Below are 26,021 nucleotides of genomic sequence, written 5' to 3' on the forward strand. Positions count from 1 at the left end.
AATGCAAAATTATGTTTTTAGCAAAATAAAGAACACATTTTAACCAACCTCGCATTTGTCACTTCTCAAAATGTACCTTGCAGTAAAAACAATGACAATACATCCACATTCAATTTGTATGTTGCAAAATAATAATAATAGTAATAACAATACTGTAAACTCTTATTAGTATACTAAAATTCTAAATTAAAATGCTAAAAACATATAAAACTATATCTGCATTTTCATATTGTAAAATGTATTGCTATTAATAATTATAATAATAATAATAATAATAATAATACATTACTATTATTAAAATACAAAAAAATAACTTTAATCTTTATAACAATGCTAAAAAGCATAAAATCAACTAAAATTATATTTTACTTCCCCCTCACAACACAATACAATAGAAGCACACTAATTACAAGCACACTATAAGAAAATAACTAGTAATAATAATAAACTTATAAATACATCTGCAACACATTAGCACTATACAAATGCTAAAACACAGACAATCCAATTAAACTGAAATCATTTATATAAGTCCCCTCACAGTACAATAGAATAAAATAAAATACACAACTATATACATTATATCACATAAAATCATAAATTGCAATTTAACAACTCATCAATATTACCTTCAATAACTATTTTTTTTTAATTTGAAAAACAATTCTCCTATTGAGCACATAGCTCACAGTTAACTCAAATTGATTGTTTTTTTGTGTTTTTGTGTGTTTTCCTCTTATTAAAGTTGTATACCATCAGGAAGCCATGAAAAAAAACAGTATAGCATGAATAGTAACTGTAAACATTTCTAAATATACGAAAGAGGTACACTTAATAGCCCATCCACGCGAGAGTATACGTGCGGGTAGATTCAAGACCGAACTAATACTGACCGTCGAGTCTGGCGGAACGTACACGGAACATATAACAACAGATACCTCCACCCAAAATGAAAATTTAGTCCATTCCTTATCATATTATATTGATACATATATGCTACACAAGATAAAATGTGCATTCTTAATGGCTCACATCGGATGTGTATCAATACTTCCCCAGTTTCTGTTAACAAATGAAACTTGAAAACAAGATGCTTTGGTTATCTTTAACCTATATGGAGTGAAGGTTTTCAACTCAGAAAGGTTGAAAACCCCTGGTTGAATCTGTATTCATGAAATGCAGGTTTGTCGCCATCATGACCCTTAATGCAACACTATCTTTGCAATGTAAAGGTTAAATAAAATGTAAAAAAGAAAATACTGATCATATGTCAGTATGAAATTACTGTGATGACATCATCACTGTTCATAAAAACATAAACAACAGCACATTTCAGGCTGAAAAGAGTCTATAAATCCAGTGGCTCAGACTGATTCTCAGTCAAGACGATCGCAACCTCGGCCAGGAGTCAAGCGAATGGCTGAGACGGGGATGATGCGATGCCGATGAACTTGTCCGCCCCTTCATCCACGCTATCCTGAGGGACGCCATGTGGGAAAAACCCCTGACCCATAACACCAAACACGGGTAGTGATCACCAGCGCGTTCAACAACTGAGCACGTGAAAAACGCTTATCTTCTCTCAGCCCGAATGTGTCGTCACTCGTTGGTTGAAGAACGAGTGGGCTCCTCGTCCCACACAGGGTTGATGGCGGTGCTCTGGGTTCTTGGGTCCTGAAAGCTGTTCGTCTCCGTGTCAACGGGAAGTCCAAACATGATCAATCTCCACATAAAACGCCCACCTGTCTTGTCAGTCAAAAATGTCCTGATATGATCTTGAAGAGAGACATTGAAGATATAGACACATATAAACACCAGGAACCACCCACCGACTCAGGAACAACACCTGGTAATACAATGACACGTATAGAACATTCAACACATAACCATGAGCATCAAGACAAAAAGCAAACCACAAAAGTATAAAAACAACAGATGACACAACATCCAAACTCAAGGCGTAGGTTTGTATTTTTGACATTGGTGGGGGACATAACCGAAAACAACCAGACATATTACATTGATTGACTCAAAATTATCGCTAGGGACATTTAGTCTCTGATATATTGGCAGGGACATGGCAGAGTCATCTCTACTAAATTCTACACCCTTGAATAATCATAAACAAGCAATGGTCTGACTTTGGAAACTTTAGTTTTCCCTTTGGATTTCTTTTTTAAAAAAGAGAACATGAAAATATAACTTAATTAAACTGTTTTCATGCATACCGCCGAAAAGTCGGCTCTAAACTTGGTCTTTTCATTATTCAAAGGTTGGTCTAAGACAACGTAGATGGAAACTATCTAAAGATCTGTTTTAATATCATAAAGCAATCAAAACTGCAGTCTCTATATTCAGTCCAAAATGTGTTACTTGTATGTGTCCTGGCACACAACCGATCCCGCTTAAGCAAAATTAAGCCATTGTTTGACTCAAAAAAAAAAAAAAAAAAAACATGGGGAACCAAGATATAAAAACGTATGGCGTTTTTGCTACAAACTACACCATAGTTTTAAACACATGGTATTTGTAGTAAAACCTCTGGTTTATACAAAAAACATGGTTTACATTAACACTTTAATCAGGTTAGCAGTCATTACAAAAATGAGAGATCAATGGCAAGCAAAATCAACAAAGAGTAATGATATGCAAGTGCTATAGCAAGTCTCAGTTTAGCCTTAATGCAGTCACATAGCAAGTTTTTGTTGTTGTTGTTTTTTAAGTAAACAAGCAGGTTAGTAAATGGAAGAATGTCAGTCCAAGTCTAAAAGTCTTTTTTTAAGAAATCTTGATAATAAACAGAGAGTTGCTAGAGTTAGAGGGTTCCAAATAAAGATGGAAGAGAATGTGTTTTTTTAGTTGTTTCCTTTGAAGATGGCCTAACGCCTACATGCTGCTGGGATTGAGTTGTGCAGGTCATTTCCACCAGGAGACGAACAGTTAATATAAAGTACAGTGAAAGTGATTTTGTGGCCTCTTTGAGATGGCACAATTTATTGACATTCACTTGCAGTACGCAAGCTCATAGAGATACTTAAGTCTGAAGTAGATGAAATTTAAGGTTAAGGGTCGCAGAGCCACTGGTGGTCTGTATGTATGCAAACATTTTATGCCTTGAATTTTTATGACGAGCAGCTATTGGTAGACCAGTGCAAATTGATACATACGATGTGAACATGCATTCTTTCAGCTCAGTAAAAATGCATCTTTGCTTGCCTGCATTCTGGATTAATTATAAAGATTTGAATAAACTGGCTGGAAGACCTGCCAAGAGCACTGCAATAGTCCAGCCTGGGACAGAACAAGAGCTTGAAGCAAGGAGTTGTTGAAGCATGTTCTGAAAGAAAATGGCCTGATCTTCTTAATGTTGAATAAAGTAAACCTGCAGTCACCGTACAGTTTTAAGCAATGGTGTCTGAGAAAGTCAGCTGATCACAATCATAACTCCAAGGTTTGGCTGGTGAATTGTTAGAAATGATAGAAGATAGGTTATATGGAACCACAATCAGTTCTGTCGTTGGCAATGTTGAGTTGAAGGTGATGGTCCTTTATCCAGCAAGAAAATGTCTGTTAGACAAGCGGGAGATGCGAGCCAGCTATTCGTCCGGATCATGCAGGGATGGAATGTGAGAGTAGATGCTGAGTGTCATCGCACATAGCAGTGAATATGAAAAACTGTAGGTTTCTAAATGACAGTAACCGTATGAAGACCATGTAGACAGAGAAGAGAAGGGTCCCAAGAACTGGACCCTGAGGAACTCTCCAGATAATATATGTTGCGACTTAAGACACTTCAAACCTTTCCAAGATACTCTTAAAGGGAAAAACGCCCTATCGAGAGGGAATACCTCAAACATATCTGGAAGTGCGGTTCCTGGAGATGCGCCGTTGGCCAAAGGTTGGACAGTAGGATCTGGTGGCTAACAGTGATCAAAAACAGCGGACGATGCCAGCAAATATAAGTTATATAAGCGATTTTGAATCTGGTCTTTGCCACTTCCTTAGGTGCTTGCAACAACTGAGTGCAAAGTCAGTCCTCGGTTGAATGTCCACTTCTGAAACCAGACGGGTTGTGTTGAGGAAGGTGTGTTCGGCTGTTGTTGAAAACGAACTCTTTTCAAGTTGTTTTTTGCAGTGAAAAAGAAAGAACGAAAACAGATCTTGTTTAGTTCTCTAAGAGAGAGAGGTTAACGCGGTGGGTTTTGCTTAAGTAGGTAGGAGTTATACGAGCCTGTTCTAAATGTCTGAGGGAAAAACAAACCAGTGTGAAGGGATGTGTTAATGATGTGAGTGAGCTGCGAGGTACAACCTGCAGGAGAATGGCTTGAAGGAGATGGAATCGGATCAAACGGAAAGCAAGGTAGGCTGATTAGAAGCGATGTGTTGTGGAGACTTCTTTCTGCCTCAGAGAGTGAAGAGAAGGATGATGAAATGAGTGTAAAGTTTGCTGCTAATATGTGCTTGACAGATTGCGGGTGGAAAAATTGTGGCAGTGATAAGGGAACATTATCTTTAGATGAGGGTTAAATCATTTTAACAAATTTAGGCATACTTACACCTTAAACAAATTTAAATCATAAAATTAGTATAATTATTTAAATAACTGTCAATTAATTAAATTCCTTTTTTATAGTACTTTGTCAGGTACAATGCCAAACACTCATTGGTGCTATAGACAACCAATATAATTTAAACACATTTGGTAATACATAGTCCATCATGAATATCAATTTAAAAATAAAAAATTTCTTAATATACAAAAAACACAGTTGTAGGCATCAAAATTAAACATATAAATTTGAATTATAAATTATATCATAGTATTTTTTCAAGGAAAAAAATAATAACATTTGGTCATCAAAACTGGAAGACATAAATTTTTAAATGATAAATTACATAATTGTTTTGGCTATCAAATTTGAACATATATCTGTCACTATTCCAATTATAAATTATATTATTTCATGGGCATATTTGCAGTTCCCAGGATAAAAATTTCTATTTTGCAAATCAAATTTCCGGCTTCCAGACCTGAACATATAAGATTAAATTTATAAATGATCGATATAGCTTTTATGGTATTTGGTCTGGAAAACGAAAGCTTAATTTGAACAAAATCACACACAGGGGGGCCCGGTGAACCTAAATTTCAATTATAAATGACAATTTATATAGTAGTTTTTTCTGGAACAAAACACCGATTTATGTATCAAACCTGAAAACAAATTATATATATATAGAACTTTTTATATGCATTTTTCTGGAAGAAAAACCGAAGTTAGTGCACTTCAAACATTGAACAAGATATCTAACACTAAATACAATAAATAAAACAAAAAAGAACTACATCAAATCACTTATTGTGTTTACCTTCTTACTATAATGCATTGCAAACGAGTTTCCTGGTACTAAAGGGTTTGGGGGCAACCGTCTCGAGTGTGCCATAAAAGCTATTAATGTAATATTTTAAAGCTGCGTTTGGGAGGAAGTCCGAGCTGGTAAAATGTCTAACCGTCACTGATAATGGTGGTTTGGCTAACGATGCCCGGTCCACAGTGCTTTCTGTGAAGGGGGTCGAAGTGCTTGTCGGGTCCGTCTCATGAACTCTGGTTTGAGTCTGTAGCCACTCTATGCCCCGTTAATACTCGTGACATGCCGAGGTTTTAGCTGCATGGACATGATTCTGAGAGATGGATGACAGAAAATCAACAGCTAATAAAGTCTGAATTACAGTTGACATTTTCATATTACAGCATATTTGTCACAAGCCTCTCCAGAGCGGCTCTTCATTATTCAGTGGTCTCACCGATGGTCTGAAAGTTGAAGTGCGAAAACGAGCTGGACAGCCTGCGTTCCAGAAGACCTGCGGCATGTAGTTGGAGGAATCCACGCGTGTCACTCCTTTAGGATAAATCCTGCTTCAGCTGAAACATGTTGTATCATACATGGCACACGGATTAAGGGAGCGTCATAAACGAACTACACCGATAATTCAATAAATCTCATCCACCTCCATCAAAGACAACAATTGTTTTCCTTTATTTTATAATTGTATTATAATATACTTCCCCCCCCCGTCCCCCCAAAAAAAAAAAAAAAAAAAAAAAAACTTACTAATTTAAAATCTATTTAAATTTATTTAATCCTCCGTAGTGTTGCTATTGATGACTAAAACTAAAACTATAAAATAAAATATTAAATTACAAACTTTGAAAAATTCAAAATGTACTAGAAATTAGGAAAAATAAATATAGACATTAGAAAAAATGAGGAATCAGAAATCTCAACTTGGCATCTCACAGAAATAAAACATTATTATTTTTATATACACTTTGTTTAATTTATATAATGTATTAAAAATTTGTAATAATTGTTATGTAATAATTATTATGTAAAAAATAATAATAATTTGGGCATCAAAATATAATTTTTAAATTTAAATGATGAATTATATTATTTGTGTAGTTTTTTTTCTGGAACAATTTATTTATTTATTTATTTACTTACTTTTTAAACATTATTATTTTTATATATACCTTATTTAATTTATAAAATGTATTAGAATGTAAAAATAAACCAAAAACATTGAATATATTTTTTATAGTATTTTTCTGCAACAAAAACTAATTTAGGAATCTAAACTACTCACCTAAAACTATAAATTATATCATTTATTATCATCTGAACACCTAAACTATAAATTATATCATTTACTATCGTTTTTATATATATAAAAAAACTAGGCATCAAAATATACATATGCGCCTACATTTCAATTATATTAAATTAAAAATCTAAAATATTTATGCACTTGATTGTCAAAAAAAAGCTATAAAAATAGACGATTAATAAAACAAATGCAGTTCGGTGTCATTCATGTCAAATGCACACATCTTAAGGTATAACATCTAAATATATAATACGTGTGTGAATTAGAGCATAATCTTAGTGAACAACATCTTAAATTTCAGTCTGTTCTTCACACAAACATATTAAATGGCTTCTGGAGACTTGCAAACAGGGCATGAGTCAGATACTGTTCTGAAATCTTCCTGACAGATTTGATTATTTAGGTCATAAGTTCTGGCATGAATAATAGATGCTCTTGTCCTGGTTTGTCGTCAGAAATGTGGGCTGTGTTTGAAAGGATCCCCAACAAACCACACCTGTCTTCTTGATAAGATGCCACAGCTCTTTTCTCCACGAACGACGACATCTCACTAACAAAGTCAGACCACTCTAAATCAGAACAATATCGTTCAAAATCATGAACTCCAATCATCATATGCGGCCAAAACTTACTCTTGGAAATCTCAAACGAGTGGAACTTGGTGGGCTGGATGTAGTCAGTGGGACTGGGATGGTAGGTTTGACAGAGCGCGCGTGTGACATTTCTTCAGTGGCAAAGGCTTCACATCCTGCTGTACCCTGAAGAAAATCACCAAAAACATCAGTGTTTGAGCTCATGAGGTGGACGGACATCATTTTCTGAAGGCTGAGCACCTCGTTTCACAATTGTAAATTTTAAGAGTTTCAAACCTTATTTTGTACTCCATTGGTGAAAATGTACACAAGAGTTACAACATTTTATTAACAAGCAGAGTAATTAACTTGAACAAAATGACCAATCATACAGTTTCAAAATGAGACTATTAACTTTTAAAAAACAAACAAAAACATTAAAAAAAAAAACATAAATGAATTAAAAAATAGGAAAAAAAAAAGAAATAAAAAACAATTAGAAATTAGAAATAGATAAAAATATTTAGAAATAATTAAAAATGACAAAATAAATTAAAGCTATATAGAAATATTAAATAAAAAACTACAAAAAAAGAATTTAGAACTGTTGCCTTGTTAACTAACTGAAATAAATAAGTTTAATAAACAGCTTATTAAAAATTTGAAATGAGAAATGTTGCATTGGCAACATGCTAAATTAAATAGGCCCTATTTATATTTATTAAAAAGTACTAAAATAACTAAAACTAAAATAAATTAAAAAAAGCTACATGGAAATTAAAAATAGAAAAGAAAAACTTAAAATGACAAAAGCTCACAAAGTTACTCAAATTTCCACTAAAATGAAAACTGAAAATATACAAATAAAAGCTACTTCAATATATGAATCAATACTATGAAATTAAGCAATCATCTCTTCCCCTGACCTCGTCAGCCAGAGCCTTACAGTCATCATCATCATCATCTTCATCCTCATCATCCTCAGCCTCCACCTCTGCAGGCGCTAAAGCACAAAAACAGGATCAAACTTTCTGAGTTTCTCTTAAACAGTGATTTGGATGCGCTGAAGAAAGCCAGAGCTGGTGTGAGAGAAGAAGCAGAGCTCAGAGACGTCATGATGATGAGAGCAGAATCAATGAGTCTGAACTCAAGAGACACACTAATGAAAACACTCTCATCGTTTACTCATCCTCGACAACCGCATCAGTCTCCAAAAACACCCCTCTTTCATTCAGGGGCTAATCCAGGTCATTTGTGCAAAAATATCAATTATTTATTTAATTATTTATGCATTATTAAATATATAATAATAATATTATAATATATATATATATATATATATCTATATTATATATATATATATCTATATATATAGTATATATATATCTATATAATATATCTGGGTGATTTGTGCATAAATCTAAATTATTATCTTTTTTTAATCTATCAATGAATGAATTTAATTTCATGTTTAATTTATTGCACAAATATAAATTCTATATTTCATTATTTATTTATCCTTAAATAAATAGCAATGAATACATTAGACAACTGTAATTTTTGGCTTTGGACATAAATATAAATAATTTATGCAATTATTTATTTATCATTAAATATCAATAAATAAAGTAAATAATTGTCATGCACATGAATGGGAGATGCATTTATCGATCATTAAATAAATACCAATAAATAAATTACATGGAATTGTGCGTAAATATACATTATTTATTTATCTATCATTAAATAATTACCAGCAAATTAAATAATTGTCATTTTTAGGTGAACTATTTCATTTGTGCATAAATATACAGGTGCATCTCAATAAATTAGAATGTCGTGGAAAAGTTCATTTATTTCAGTAATTCAACTCAAATCGTGAAACTTCGTGGTATTACAAAAAATTCCAATGCACACAGACTGAAGTAGTTTAAGTCTTTGGTTCTTTTAATTGTGATGATTTTGGCTCACATTTAACAAAAACCACCAATTTGAGTTGAATTACTGAAATACATTAATTTTTCCACAACATTCTAATTTATTGATATATATATATACTATTTTTTTATTTTTTTTACTATTTACATGTTATCAATCCATTCATCAAATATCAAATAAACAATATTTATTTGATTGATTAATGTCCTGAATCGTGTGAAACGGCTGTGATGCTTGCGGTGTTACAGGTGACTCCACACAGTCCTGCTGTTCAACATCTGCTTTCAGAGCCCTCACTTCCACACAAACACATGCTCAAATGTCATCCGCTCGACTCCTCGACCTCTGCCTCTGCGTCTGCGTCTGCTCCTTCTTTACACTTGCTAAAGACAGACGTGAGCACAGACCCCGTAATAGTTGACTCATCACAGGTTTTCCTGCTGCTTTATAAAGAATTTAACGTACAGTTCATTCCGCCGCTCCTCAACAAAACAAATATACAAATATCAATGGCAAAACGTGTTCTTGGATCAAAGTTAGAAGTTTCTTGTCTGTATTTTTACTCCCAAAACATTCAAGTTATCCGTCTAGAAAACAACTACCACAGAGTCACTTTAACAAACAAAGCTCCAAATTGTACATTTATTGGAAACTTGTACACATTGAATTTGTTTTATTTCAATATTTTGTATATCTACAATTTATAAAATTTTAATTTATTATATTTTTTAAAGTTACAAAAATATTTTTAATTATTTATTATATAACATTGTGTTATTTTCAATTTAGAAATGTCATTTTAATTTATTATATTATATTTTTTACAATTCAGAATTTATAATTTACTATATATTATTGTACAATTATAATTTATGCATTTAATTGATTTTTTTATTATTTGTGATTTACTGACACGTATTAATTTATCATATTATATTGTATAATTACAATTTAGAAACACCTACAAATTAAAATTTTATTTTATTTACAATTTACAAATGTAATTGCAATATATTATATATTATGCTATATTTACTATTTACAAATAAAATTTTTAATTTGTTATATATTGCATATTTACAAATTATAACAAAAATAATTATAACAAAACATTACAGTATATTGTATAATAACAATAAATTATAAACTCTACATTAGAACTACAACTACAAAATGTAATTTTAATGATTTTTTTATTATTATTTTTTTTTTTATTATTATTTTAGAATATATTATGCTCCCATCCATTCTCCAAACTGCTTATCCTATAGGATCCCACAGGAATTATATTATATTATATTATATTATATTATATATATTATATTATATTATATTATATTATATTATATTGTATTGTATTGTAGTATTGTATTGTATTATATTATATTATATTATATTATATACTTTTTTTTATTACATACAATTTACAAATTACATTTTCATTTATTATGTTATTTTGAATATTTACAACTTTACAACAAATTTATAAACATTTATATTTTATTTAAAAATAACAAATTTTAATTTATAATATTATATATTTACAATTTTCAAATTTACTAAAATTTAAGTTAATTATATTTTATTTACAATTAATAAATGCTAATAACAGCAGTACTACAGTTTGTATATTTTCACATTTCACCGTCAGACATTTAAATTACCATTTAAATGATTTAATTTTTTTTTTTATAATTAATTATTTAAATAAATATTTAAAATAATAAACACTTAAATGAATGAATTAAATCTTATTTAATTCAGCACTGTCTCGATGATTCATGCAGATTTGAGTGTGTGATACCTGCGGGTCCAGCGCTGGGAGACGACGGCTCAAAGACACTGGACGAGTCGCTGTTAGTGTTGGACGCCTGCTCGGACAGCTTCTTCTTGGTGCTGCCGTCTGAGGGTTTGGGGTGAGATTTCTTGTTCTTGATCAGGATCTTTCCCACGAGCTCATGAGGGCTTGGCAGAGGAACGCCGGACTCAAGCTGAAACACAGCAGAATCAGTCAGAAGAACACCGGCTGAAAACAGCACAAATGCATGAGGGACAGAGACACTTACAGGATATTTCTCCAGAGTCTCAGTCAAAAGAGCGTCCCCGAATATCGATCGGCAATATTCTGCCATTTTGGCTTGCTGTTTGGGGCTGCCATTCAACAGAAACACATGAAACAGACATTTTTGCATAAACAGTGAGTAACAAACCAGCGCTTCGCAACATTTGCTGCATCAACAACATTACATCACAGTATAAAGTCCAAGACCAAGATGAAATCTGCAGACTATTTTTATCATTTCTTTGCTGATTTCGGGGGGAAATTTGGAAAATTCAGCTGAATAGATTTAAATATGGTAATAAAATTTAGCAAAAAATCATATTGGAACAAACCAAAAATAAAATAAAATAAAATAAAATAAAATAAAATAAAATAAAATAAAATAAAATAAAATAAAATAAAATAAAATAAAATAAAATGGTAAAATAGATGGTAATAAAATGAACTAAACTTATTGGAAGCTGAAAGCATAATAAAAAATAATCTTTAAAAAATCTTAATTTAAATATGGCAATAAACAAAATGTGCTAATAATAATAATAAAATAAAGAATAAAATATAGATTAAAAAATGTAATTGATTTAGGGGAAAATCTTCTAAAATATGGTAAAATATGTAATATGGTAATAAATAAAATGTCCTAAACCCTATCTGGAAGCTGAACTCATAATGAAATAAAATAAAATAAAATATAGAATAAAATAAAATGAAATTAAAGAATTAAATAAAATAATTATAAAAATAAAATTCCAAATTTAGCACTTGTCAATGTTCAGATGCATGTCATTCTGGGAAACTACATCTGCAGCTGTGATGTGACTGAAGTGAAATTCCCCGATCATGTCATCTCTGATTTGAAGCGAGCCAGCGCGTGTGACATCTCACAAGACAACAATGATGACTGAAAACAAATTATGCATTTCAGAGACACTTCTAATTGCTCCACTCCTTGTTGCCATAGTTGCAGTCGGCCCCGAGGAGCCGCGGCAGCGTCTACACTTACGAGTCCACATGATTCTCAAAGGACAGGATGACAGGGAACGGAGACGTCTTAAAAGCACACTCTGCTATGGCTTCAATTACTTCCTGGAAAACAAGAACAGATTGAAAGGAATTTAGTTTGTCTGAGCAATTTATCTAACAGGAAATACTGTGAAATGTCATAATGGAATAGCTCCATTTATATCGTTTATTTTTCTTTTTAATGCAGTTATAATACTAAATGCTTTTTCTATTTAACTTGTTACTGAATACAATGTACTTTAATTAGGCTTTGTTTTATCATATAAATGAAACTAAAAAAAAAAAATGAAATAATAATAATAAAAAAATTATAATAACAAATTAGAAATATTAGCAATAAATAAAATGTACTGAACTCTTTGTGGAATCTGAAAAAAAATAAATAATTAAATTAAATTAAATTAATAAAAAATTATAAAGTAAGATAAAATGAAAAAAAAGAAGAAGAAATACAACAAAATAAAATAATATCTTTGTTGGTTTAGACTTAAATATGGTAAGAAATAAAAAGTACTTAACTCTTTTTAGAATCTGAAATTTAGCAAAACATAGAAAAAATAACGAATAAAATCTAAAAATGATAATAAATGTACAAAACTCTTATTGGAATCTGAAATCATAATCAAATAAAATAAAATAAAATAAAATAAAATAAATAAAAATAAAATAAAATAAAATAAATAAAATAAAATAAAATAAAATAAAATAAAATAAAATAAAATAAAAATAATAAAAAATGAAAAAGTTAGATAAAATGAAAAAAAAAAGAAGAAATACAACAAAATAAAATAATATCTTTGTTGGTTTAGACTTAAATATGGTAAGAAATAAAACGTACTTAACTCTTTTTAGAATCTGAAATTAAACAAAACAAATAAAAAAATAAAAAATAAAATAAAAAAAATAAAAATAAAATTACGAAACTCTTATTGGAATCTGAAATCATAATCAAATCAAATCAAATTAAATAATTATTAAAAATAAATTAGCTTTAATAAAATTAAATGAGCACTCACAGGGCTGTAAACTGCAGATTGTTTTTGTATGGAAATGTGTATCAGTCAGTGAAAAAAATGACTCTGTGCACCTATTATTTTTATATATAGAAACGGTTCCAAAAGCAGAAAATAGCTCCATGTTAAGCACTACTTAACAGTGTGCCCTGATGAAAGGCTGAGAGAACTCAATGGAAACCTAACTCTGGTGAGCGTGCGGTGGGTCACCTTGAAGGAGATTTCTGAGGTCATGGTGAAGCCGTGTGTGATGACGGGTTCCTCCTCCGCCGTCCGGCCTTTCCAGCAGTCCAGCTCCACACAGCGACAGCCAGACAGCAGCGTCTGCCGGTACATCTCTACAGAGGAGCTCCCCGCGAGCTGCCCCGCTGACAACACACACACACACGCTGACTGGATGCACAAACTAACATGCACTCACACAAATACTTCACTTGAGTTGAAAGCTTGTTTCCACCATGGGATCAAACAAAAGAAAAAATGTCATTGTGACTTTTTATCTCACCATTCTGATTTTATAAACTTAGAATTGCACATTTAAATTATATGTAATTCTGAGAAGAAAAGAAAAAAAAATAAAAAATAAATTTTTATTCATTCTCCAAAAAAAAAAACCAAAAAAAAAAAAAAAAATAATTGTAAGATGTAAAGTCAGAATTCCTAAAAACCTCAGAATTGCTAGATTCTTAAAACGATGTGTAAAAATGATGAATTATGAGATGCAAACTTAAAAAAAAAAATTGTTTGTGACTTTTTAATCTCACAATTCTGATTTTATAAACTTGCAGATCTGAGGAAAAAGGTCTAAAAAAAAAAAAAAAAAAAATAGGGAAAAAAATAGGAAAAATAGAAAAAGTCATAATTGTGAGTTGTTCAGGTTTTTTTTGCCTTTTTTATTCCAAAAAAGTCAGAATTGCAAGATGTAAACTCAGAATTCTGTGAAAAAGAGAGTAAAAATTGCCAGATGTGTATTCAGAATTTAGAGAAAAAAGTTACATTTGTGATATTTAAACTAAGAATTTTGAGGAAAAAAAAAAAGGAAAATTGGCAAGATTTAAACTCAGAATTCTGAGAAAAAGAGAGTAAAAATTGTGAGAAAAGTCAGAATTGTGAGATATAACGTCACAATCACCTTTTCTATTTTTATTCCATGGCGGAAACAATCTTCGACAGTATGGACTGCATTATGATACTTTCATGTTTTTTGTCCTTTTTTGAGCTTGCCAAAATTCTTCTTATGCATTTTATAAACAAACAAACAAAAAACAGCAATATCATATTGGCTTGAGTGTCATAAAGCTGAAAATAATCAAGACAGAAGATTCATTTTTGGGTGTGCTGTTCCTTTAAGAACACCAGTTGCTGCGTGTACTTTAGCAGCACTGTGTGTTAGATTGGTACATTAGCAGTACTTTGACCATAATTACATTCATTATTCATTTCCTCTTTGTTTTTGCGGCTAGCATGTTCTCAGCTCCCTCTCCTGATAATTGCTTCTTATGTGACATAATGCACTTTATTCTAAGTAGACTTTGATAAGAATACAAATGTAAATGCACTAATGCATATAAAACATTTTCAGATGTTGAATTATGATTATAGAGAAACACAGATTCCTCTCACACCATATTCTTCTTCTTCTTAGCAGCTTTTATGCAAACTGATTAAAATAAAGGCTACATTCGAACTTTGTTTAGCAGATTATTTCTATCTCTCTGTCTGTTGTTGTTTTCTTCTTTTAAACTTCTGTTTTTACTCTCTGACCAGCGAAGCCCTTTAAGCAGGTGCTATAAAAAATAAAATGCATTATTATAATGAATTCTCTAATAAATTGTGTATTTGCGTTCAGACAGGAGAGTGTGTGTGTGTGTGTGTGTGTGTGTGTGTGTGTGTGTGTGTGTGTGTGTGTGTGTGTGTGTGTGTGTGTGTGTGTGTGTGTGTGTGTGTGTGTGCATGCTGCGGTACCTGTGAGGTAGGTGTTGTGGGACGAGTTGATGAAGTAATGAGAGAGAGGGAAGCTCATGTCTTCACTCTGGTCCAGTTTTTCTGGAGGAATGACGCTGTTCTCCTCACTGATCAGATATCTGGCAAAGCCTTCCACTGAGATCTGCCCTGTTACACAAATCAGATAAAAAGCGTCATGCATCACATCACATTTCAGCAGACAAGACCACAGGCATCCTTTCAGGACTTTCAAACAGCAAAATTGCATTCACAACCCATTTGACTCCATTAACATGTTGTGTTTTGACTGTTACCACCATTCAAAACGTTGAGGTCGGTAAGATTTGATAATGCTTTTGAAAGAAGAGTCTTCTGCTCATCACCAAGGTTGCATTTATTTGATTAAAAATACAGTAAAAATAGCAAAATTGTGAAATATTATTACAATTTAAAATAACTGTTGTCTATGTGAATATCTGTTAAACTGTAATTTATTCCTGTGATGTGCAGCTGAATTTTCAGCATCATTACCCCAGTCTTCAGTGTCACATGATCTTCAGAAATCATTCTAAGATGCTGATGTACTGCTTAAGATGTATTTCTGATTATTATCAATGTTGACAACAGTTGATATTTTTGTGGAAACTGTCATACATTTTCCTTTTCAGAATTCTTTGATGAACAGCAAGTTCAAAAGATCAGCATTTCTTTGAAATAGAAATATTTTGTAGCAATAACACTTTTGATCATTTTGATTCGTCCCTGCTAAATAAAAGCATTCACTTCTTTCAACAGTTGTGATGCTAGTGTCTGAAGTTCATGACAGTAGAGCGCTACGCATGTAATAGAGTTGATTTCACCTCGGAATATTAGCACTGTCTTTCTCTCTTTTGCAGCTCAAGTAACAGCTCGTCTCGTGGAGTAAATTAGCACTGCGACTGCAAACAGACTTCAAATTAAACTCAAGCTGGAGATCAGCACTGGCGGCTGAAGGGAAGACACTCGGGACCAGCGTCCCCTGCGACTCACTCTCAGCAGCACTTTACATTAATTAAAGCTGTTCTTTGCAGAGCTCCGGAGGTAATTAACCGTGGCTCTTTTTCTGGTGGGACGGGGCGGCGCGGTGGGGATCGCCGGCGTCTCTGTCACTTCAGAGCAAACAACCTTTGATTTGCACACACACAAATATCATCAACCACCTTGCTGTCATGAGCAGCGAGGCAAATGGCTTTTAAAGACTACAATTAGCGCACACTGCTGAAATTCAGCAATTGTCCTGTCGAGTTAAATGGAGAACGAAAGAACAAGATCACGTCTGCTGTCACGGTTCTGCATCTTAAGGTGCTTTTCAGGACAGTTAGATTCAGTTCAGAGATTTCACAGGGTTCTCTGCTGGTTTGGACATTAGGTTATAAACAGTTTTAGCCCCGTGGTATCATATTTGATTTGCTATTTCTTAATAATCTAAATGATCAAAATGATCAAAACGTCCTGTCGTTCACGTCTGATTGATATTTTTAAGTCTTTTAGTCTAATTGCACAAACGTCCACCTTCATCCTTCACTTCACTTCTCTCTTTCAAGTGCTGTCAATACTTTAGTAAAAAAATAACTGAAATTATAATTTAAATTACAATACAAAAAACAAAAATTTTATTACATTACATATAATATAATATTATCTCAATATCAAAAAATTTGAATTTTATTTTAATGTTAATTTTTAAGTTTTAGTAATTGTGTTGTGTTTTGTCATTTTTATTATTATTTTCTAATATGTCTATTATATGTGGTTTTATATTACCTTTCAGTTTATTTAATATTTTGAGTTAGAGTTAATGTTTTATAGTTTGTTTTCGTTTTAATTTTAGTTATCAACTTTATTTATTTTCTATGTTGTTTTTATTAAGTTTAGGGTTTAGTTAATTTTGTTAATTTTATTGAACATATCTTATTTCAATGAATGACATTTTTATGATTTTAGTTTTTAGCAATCATAACACTGACTTCAATTGAGTGAATCATCATCATCTTTATTTATTTAAAATAATATCAATTGAAACATGTTCAGGAGCATTTATTTCTTCATCTCTCAATCAGCACTGGATTGCATTGCATTATATGTTTGGATCATCTCATCTTACTAAGACATATTATAGAGTGATGACTGATAATTATATAATTTGATGTAAATATCTGCTCTACTGTTACAAAGATCTCACTGATTTACATTACAAGCATCAGAATTTCATCATAGAATTATCAGCATCTGCAGCAAATCACATATTTCTGCTCAGTTTAAGTCTCTGAATAAAACTGATCTGTATTTTCCTCCTTATTCTCACTATATCACACTATATGAGCTATAAAAGGCATTAAAGCACTTATATATCAGTACTCTTTTGTTGTTTTTGTTTGCTTTCATTGTCATCATTTGTAAGTCGCTTTGGATAAAAGCCTCTGCTAAATGACTAAATGTAAATGTAATAAAAGCCTGATTATACTCAACAAAAAACACATATGAAACCTTATTGCTCAAGATTTGTTTTTATATTGTGTCTAAAGGTTCAATAAACTGTTCCATTTTTAAAAAATTAAAAGCCAAACACAAAAAAAAAAACATCCTCTCCAGAACATACAAACAAAAAATTAAACACACAATCTAAACCTTCAAACGACCAACATGCAACTAAAAATCCACAGAAACAATGTAATCCTGCAAACGCAGACCATTCCTGCTTTACAACCCAATTGTTCCTCCAAATCTACAGTACAATCAATACCATGCGATGCAAATATGAGTGTCTGGTGTGTATGGTGTGTATGGTGTGGGTGGTGGACTGTCTTCTTCCTGTCTCGGAGAAAACAGAGTTGTAATCTGTGTGACAGCGATGTGTCATGTTGAACCCGCAGCTAAAAAACCAGATGATCCTCCTCATCCATCGCTGGCCCCTCTGGACTCATTGTGCCTATAATCAATCAGCCGTCAAGCATTATCATCCCGTGACCTGATCTCCAGTTCGCCCGTGGAGCCTTGTGCTCCGTGAGATATAAATAAGCCGGCTCCACTGCATCTCGTGAGTTATTGTTGCTATGGTAATGAAACGGTGCAGAATGTTATGGAGGTTTGGTTTTCTGTCTACAGAATAAGAAAACTCAAAGGCTGTGTTCCAAAAACAAGTGCACTTCCTTGCTGTGCGCCTCCTACGCAGGCAGCTGCCTTATAAGGAGATGTCCTAACTGAAAAAAATACTTACAGTAAGGTCCATATATATTTGGCCACTGACAAAATGTTCATGATTGTGGCTCTGTATGCCACCAGAATAGAATTAAAATGAAACAACCGAGACTTTTAGCTATGGTTTTCAGTTTAGAATGAATTAGTATATTTGTTTGTATATTAAATAACTATTAGTATTTGGTTTCCCCATTATTTGCTCCAGCATCATCTTTTCAGCAAATCATTTAGGGCGACATCTAATTAATATTCATGACCCTGTGTGCTGATTCGCTGACAGACAGCAAACCTCCTGAGAATGACGAAATGACTGAGAATATCTGACAAAAATGTGCATGTTTATATTTAGCTGATGCAACAATGTTTCAGGCCTAATTATTAAACTTTAATGAGGAAAATTCTCAAATGTGACTGATGTTTCTGAAAAGTTTAATATTTTCAAATGGCATCTTATATGAGCGTATCCATGGCAACAGGCCTTTAAATCGGATGGGATGTATTGCTGGTTGAATCCCGAGGTGTTTGACGTTTAAACATGGAAACGCAGGAATCCATCAGTGTTTTAATGCGGCTGTCAATCAACAAGTTGGGTGGAAAAACTAATGAGGGATTAAATTTCATATTAGTGCAATGGCGGGAACAGACGGAGCTCGATTAGAAAGGCCTGACATCTTCTGCTCTTATATAAATGCAGCACCTCATGGGAACGCAAGGAAAAACCCTCCCACGTAATTATCAGCAATTAACAATTACACCGAGCTGACTATCAGCGATCGATGGAGAAACGGTCTGCGTCTGAAAACAGCATCCGGCCGAGAGAGGGGAAATGAAATCAAAAAAAAGCAGCAAAGAAAAAAAATATCATCAATGAACTTTCTGGAAATTTGCATCTGCTTCTCACACAAAACATCAGATGATTTCAGAGGAAATGCGTTACAGTGAATGAGTCATCTGAATCAGTGTCATGGTGTTATTTTAGTCACTATGAACTGGAGCTGAACGGTTAAGTGAAATAAAATTTATATCACAGATTTGTGATGAGAAGGATTAATAAAGCTGCTGCAAAAAATGGAGAAGCTTTAAAGGTGTCAAGTGGTTTTCTGTCAAAATAAAAGCTTGATGGGTTAAAACTTGGAAATAAAGAAATTAAGACATAAATGTTAGAACTGTATTTTTTCAGTTATACTACAAATAGTTATTATTATTTTTTGTTATTGTTGTTGTTATGTATTTATTTAATTATTATATTAATAAATTCTTTATTCCTATTTTTTATTAATATAATTAGTAGTCGTGCTATTACTTCCTAAACATACTAATATATAACCCTAATATGATTTGGGCCATATTTTGCAGCCCTTCTTATGATTAATTATGATTTAAAATGATAATGATGATGATTAATAGTACTATATATTAAATACTTTTTTTCTATTGTAAAAGTATTATAACAACAGTAATATATTCCATTTTGTTTACTATTATTATTATTATTATTATTATTATTATTATTATTATTATTATTAAATAGATCATTTTATTAGTTGTACTCGTCCTGTAATTTATAAGTCATACTGATACATAATCCTAATAAGTTTGTTGGGGGCAAAACTTTACCAACACAGCAAACTCGGATCTCTAAATTAAATAATTAATTCATTAATTCATTAATAAACACATAAACAAATAAATGAATACACAAACAAAAAAGATAAATAAAAATCCCATTTGATTTACCCCCCCCCGCCCCAAACATTTAGCCTAACTATACAATTATTATAAACATATGGAAAAGAGTTTGTATTGTGGTCCACAGAAGAAAATGAGAGTGAGTGGATGAATTATGAATAATGACAGACCCTTCTGAATCCCCGCTGCGCTGGGCTCAAACTTCTCCATGAGCAGCTGGGTTTGTTCGGGTTTGAGCGGTGGGTACAGGATCTCGTTCAGACGCGGGTCCCGCTGCTTGTTGTTGATGAATTCTGTCATCTGATCCACCGTCAGATAGCTTCGGCTCTTCGCGCCGCTGGAGAGAGACAGGAGATCCATAAGAGAGCATATGGTTTACAGTCATAATCATAACACAGAGATGAGCAGCTACATCATCCCAGCATGCAAATTACACAATGACTTTCAGCAAGGTGGATTTCTTTCTAAAGGAACGTCTTGTTATGATCAATACCAATTATCTTTCATCAGGATTTATTAAATTGTTACGCCCCCAACTAATTACAACACTGTAATGCACTCGCCGTCTCATAAATATCATTCCAACATGACTTGAAGGCAACATTATTTAGTAATACACACATGCATACATGCATAACTAGTTACACTGAAAAATTAGAAAATAGATAAAAATTAATGAGTGCATAAAAACAGGAAAAATATAGATAAATATATAATGTATAAATAAAAGTAAAAATAAATAAAAGATAAATCAAGAAGAACAGAAAAAAACAGATAAATAGATAAAACAATGGATGAATTAATAAAAAAAAACATTAAAATGAACATAAAAGCATTCATAAAAAAGGATACATATAAAAATTTGATGAGTAAATAAATACATAAAAACAGATAAAAAGATCAAATAAATAAATAGAAAAAGTAGACAAATAAATAAAAAACAAACAGATAAACAGATAAAAATGTATAAATAATACAAAAAACAAACAAACAAATAAAATATAAATAAAATGGAAAAAGTAGACAGAAAAAAAACAGATAAATACATGCAGCAATGCATACTAAATAATTAAATGTGTAAATACAAATAAACAAGTAAAAGTATAACAAATAAAAAAATTATATACAAATTTGAAAAATAAATAAATATATGAAATCATAAAAAAACAGACAAACAAACATCTTATTTTATTTTATTTTATTTCATTTTATTTTATTTTAATTTATTTTATTTTATTTTATTTTATTTTTGAATTGAATTGAATTGAATTGAATTGAAGGCATCTTTAGCTACAGCATCAGCTGAAACGGCTCCATAAAGACTTACAGATCAGCAAATATTTGGTTGATCTCAGATCGCGGGCAGAGGTTGTTGATGAATGATTTGTAAACGTCAGGCATCAAATCCTCCAAAGGGACGGAGTCGCTCTGCAGAGACGAACAAGATCAGACCATCAAATCATCTTCAGTCTGACGCAGCGATTAATCACCAAAAACAGAGAGGCTAAACCTGCCTTTAATAACACGTGGTCTCATAAGAATAGAAACAAAAACATTTGAGCTGAATTGATAATTTAATTAGCTCATTTCATCCTAAGAAGCATCTAGTTCACCTGACAACGAATCGATTGGTTTGTTACGACCAACTCAATAACGTCAGCGAGTGAACATTACTCATGTCGTTCACAAGCTGTCAGACGCTCATCTCTGCAGTGAACATTCAAAACATGCAGCTCTCGCCCGCGGCTGATTAATGCTTCACCGCACAAAATATAAAAGCAGCAAACAAAGAAGAAAAAACAGATGAAAGGATGTGAATGTGAGTGAGTCAGAGGCGGAGGCCAGCCAGAATAACACAGTGAGGGTTTCTCATTAGCTCCTCACTTTTCCCCTCCCGACTCTCCCGAGGCCTTTTAGCATTATGGATTATGAAAATCTCCCCATGTTCAACTTTCAACCTTTAAATTGGCCGTAAAATGATAAAGCAAACCAACAGACTCCCCTTGATGCTAGGAATTAAAAAGCAGGGGGAAAAACAGAGAAATAGGTTAATTAATGTTTGAATAAATAAAAAAAAATTAAACCGATAAATAAAAATAAATAAATAACAGATTAAATAGGTAAAAACAATGTATAAACAAATCAATAATGATAAAACTGTTAAACATAAATAAATGAAAATAAAACAAAAAATAAGAAAAACAATATATATATACACAAATAAATAAATAGATAAAAAATAAAACTAGAGAAATAAATAAAGCAATGTATGAATAAAATAATATATAATTATATAATATAATTACAAATAAAAAGTAAACAATATATTAAAAATAAATAAATAAAACAATAATAAATAGATAAAAACAATGTAAAAATATATAATTATATATTTAATATGTATAATATAATTAATATGTATAAATTAACAACAAAATAACTAACTAACTAAAATAAATAAATAAATAAATAAATAAAAATAAATAAATAATAGATTAAAAACACTTAAATAGGTAAAAACAATATACAAACAAATCATCAATGATAAAACAGAAAAACAGAAAAACATAAATAAAATAAAATAACAAAAAATAAACAGATAAAAAGCTAAATAAATACTATATATATATATATATATATATATATATATAAAATATAATTACAGACAATAAATAAATAAATAATATATTAAAAATTAATACAAAAATAACTGTTAAATAGATCAAATAAATAAATAAAAACAATGTATAAATAAATATATAAATATATATTTAATATGTATAATATAATTAATATGTATAAATAACAAAACAAATAAATAAAAAACACAACTGAAATAAATTACAAAAATAACAAATAGACAAAAATAACAAATAAATACAAATATAAAATAACTAATTATAACACACTTTCTCCCTCCCGAGGCCTTTTAACATTCATGTTTTTGAAAATCTCCCCGTGTCCTATGTTCAGTTTTTAGATTTGCTGTAAAATAATAAGGCGTGTAGAATCCACTCGATCCTGGGAGAGAAAAACTAAGATCAGGTGGTGTTCCTTGATCCGAGAGCACACTTATTTGGTAAAACCCACAAATTGACTTCCTGTGGAAACACGCAGTGTTCCTGTCTGCCAGCGGGATTCTGGAGCGATTAACCGAACACATGCTCACCCGTCCGGCCGGAAGATTGCAGCTCTCCAGCGCCGTCTCCACGCGCTTCCGGTCAGTCGAGAACATGCGGAATATGCTGCAGAGAGACGGAGAAACATCAGAGGAGGACGTTCTCATTTATCATGTGACACAGAGGTGCAGACGGATGCTGGCTTACTTTTTCACTGGGATACGACCCTCTTGATTCGTCTGCAGCTTGAGTCTCGTGAAGCTGGAGAGAAAACAACACCACGGAAAAACTACATCAGTCATTCTCAGGAAAGTGTGTTTACACGACCTTCTGATTGTGTTGGGAGGGATGGATGGATGGATGGATGGATGGATGGATGGATGGATGGATTGATGGATGGATGAACGGATGGATGGATGGATAGATAAATAGATGGATAAATAGATGATTTTGCTTTGTAATGCATCTTACAATTCATCATATTAACACAATAATAACTGTAACCACTATACATTATAACACTTTTTTTCATCGTTAGACTTTTAGAAAGTGTAATGCATTAAAACACACAACAAACAAACCTTCAAACATTCTAATGCAGTTTTGGTTACAATTATTTATGAAATCATATAATGCATTAAAAGCATGCATTATGAATACATTTATAATGCATTGCACACAAAGGCTTTAAGTGTTACTGTATATTCTTTTAAATCCAGTAGTTTCCTGACAATGACTCATTTGAAAACTCACGCTTTCTCCAGACAGGACTCTCGGCCCATGTTCTGAGCGAGCAGGTTAGACGCCAGACTGAAGAGCTCATCTGCCCACTCTTCATCAGCGACAGCGCACAAACACAAAGACATGTCATTAAAACGATCCAGATCAAGCATCCTGACTGGGATTTACGTCGCACAAATATCTCACTGCAACAAATACACTCTAAAAAATAAAGAGAGGTTCTTCACAGCGATGCCATAGAAGAACCATTTTTGATTCTGCAAAGAACCATCTCTTTCTTACCTTTTTATAATCTGAAGAACCTTCTTTCGCCACAGAGAAGCTTTTGTGAACATGTTAAGGTTCTTTATGGAACCATTTAGACAAGAACGGTTCTTCTGTGAAGCACCTTTATGTTTAAGAGTGTATCTAATCACACACACCTTGGCGACGTCTTCTTGGAAAGCCATGAAGTTGAGGTACTGGATGTTGACCATGTCTGGCCCCGTCACCACCGTCAGCATCCGGTTCTCTATCCGGCCCACCAGATTCCCCACATCCAGCAGCTCCCGCAGCTTCGCCTCCTGAGGGAGAACCGCAACAATGAAGCCTGCTGCCATAAAACACGCCAGAAAAAGCCCGAAAATCTCCATCTGAGCTGCTCAACACCTGCTCGTGATGATGAAGAAACATTCAATACATCAGCCCAATATCATACAAGAGAAACTACTAATATCTAAATATTTTTTTGCTTTTATTGAAATTACTTCAGGACCAACATTTTACACTGAAATGAAATGTATTAATATACATTATTAATACAAAAATTAATATACATCATATACACTTAGACATTTAGCAGATGTTTTTATCCGAAGCGACTTACAAATGAGGACAATGGAAGCAATCAAAATCAACAAAAGAGCAATGATATACAAGTGCTATAACGAGTCTCAGTTAGCTGAATGCAGTACACATAGCATTTTTGTATTATATTATAAATAAAAAGAAAACAGATAGAATAGAAAAAGAATAGAGCAAGGTAGTGTTAGAGGTCTTTTTTGCTTTTGTTAATTGTTTAATAAATAAAAAGAAAAAAATAGATAGAATACAAAGAAAGATTAGAAAATCTAGTGTTTTAATATAATTAATTATATAATTAAAATATAATATATATTTATATTTAGTTTTTTATATGTCAGAGAGACAGACAGACAGACAGACAGAAAGACGGATAGATAGATAGATAGATAGATAGATAGATAGAGATTAGATAGATAGATATATAGATAGATAGATAGATAGATAGATAAATACAGCTAAAGATATACATAAATATATATATAAAAAAAAAATACATATAAAGACATAAATAAAATTAAATATAATACATCAAATTTTAATATAAAAAATAAAAACTGGACTTAACTGGAATTAACACTCAATTGTTTTCTTCTAAAATACACAAAGTAATTAATTAATTAATTATTGCTTTTATTAAAATGACTTTAAGATTATTTTATCACCCAAAAATATTAAAAATAAAATGCATTAATAAAAATAAATAATGGATGGATAAACAGATAAACAGATAAATATATAAATAATTAAAAAACACAATTAAAATGACTTCAGAACACTTGGCTGCAACACTTTTTTAATCCTAAAATATAAAATGTTTTAACATAAATGAATAACGATAGATGAATATATAAATAAACATAAAGAAAATGAACAAATAAATAGAAAAATTACAGCAAAATTATCAGAGAAATAAAAAATACATGAATGAATGAATGAATAATGGATGGATGGATAGATAGATAAATAAACAGGTAGGTAGACAATTAATAAATAAATATAAAATGAACAAATAAATAAATAGAAATAAAATATAGCAAAATAGCTAAAAATACATTAAAGATTGTATATATGAATGAATAAATACATAAAACAGGCAGTTCTATCTAATTGTTTTATTTGAATTAAAACTCCATTGTTTTCCTCTAAAACATCAATCAATCAATCAATCAA

At 31.6% G+C, this 26,021-nt stretch overlaps 1 protein-coding gene across 1 annotated transcript in view; it reads right to left on the bottom strand.

Annotated features, from left to right (window-relative positions):
* Nucleotides 1–1,599: 1,599 nt before the first annotated feature.
* LOC109055842 (1-phosphatidylinositol 4,5-bisphosphate phosphodiesterase beta-1-like) overlaps nt 1,600–26,021 on the bottom strand; it is a 50,233-nt gene continuing 25,811 nt past the window's right edge. The window contains exons 4-19 of the mRNA XM_042743067.1: nt 24,431–24,571; nt 24,021–24,100; nt 23,475–23,528; nt 23,318–23,393; nt 21,476–21,576; nt 20,319–20,485; nt 15,244–15,390; nt 13,489–13,646; nt 12,246–12,328; nt 11,247–11,331; nt 10,985–11,171; nt 8,169–8,245; nt 7,303–7,428; nt 7,167–7,237; nt 5,807–5,901; nt 1,600–1,775 (exon numbers count right to left, since the gene is read on the bottom strand). Of these exons, the coding sequence (XP_042599001.1) occupies nt 1,600–1,775; nt 5,807–5,901; nt 7,167–7,237; nt 7,303–7,428; nt 8,169–8,245; nt 10,985–11,171; nt 11,247–11,331; nt 12,246–12,328; nt 13,489–13,646; nt 15,244–15,390; nt 20,319–20,485; nt 21,476–21,576; nt 23,318–23,393; nt 23,475–23,528; nt 24,021–24,100; nt 24,431–24,571 (1,824 nt within the window). The remainder of the gene's footprint in view (nt 1,776–5,806; nt 5,902–7,166; nt 7,238–7,302; nt 7,429–8,168; nt 8,246–10,984; nt 11,172–11,246; nt 11,332–12,245; nt 12,329–13,488; nt 13,647–15,243; nt 15,391–20,318; nt 20,486–21,475; nt 21,577–23,317; nt 23,394–23,474; nt 23,529–24,020; nt 24,101–24,430; nt 24,572–26,021) is intronic.

The sequence above is a fragment of the Cyprinus carpio genome, chromosome B17, assembly GCF_018340385.1.
Source record: "Cyprinus carpio isolate SPL01 chromosome B17, ASM1834038v1, whole genome shotgun sequence".
In the NCBI taxonomy this organism is placed as follows: domain Eukaryota; kingdom Metazoa; phylum Chordata; class Actinopteri; order Cypriniformes; family Cyprinidae; genus Cyprinus; species Cyprinus carpio.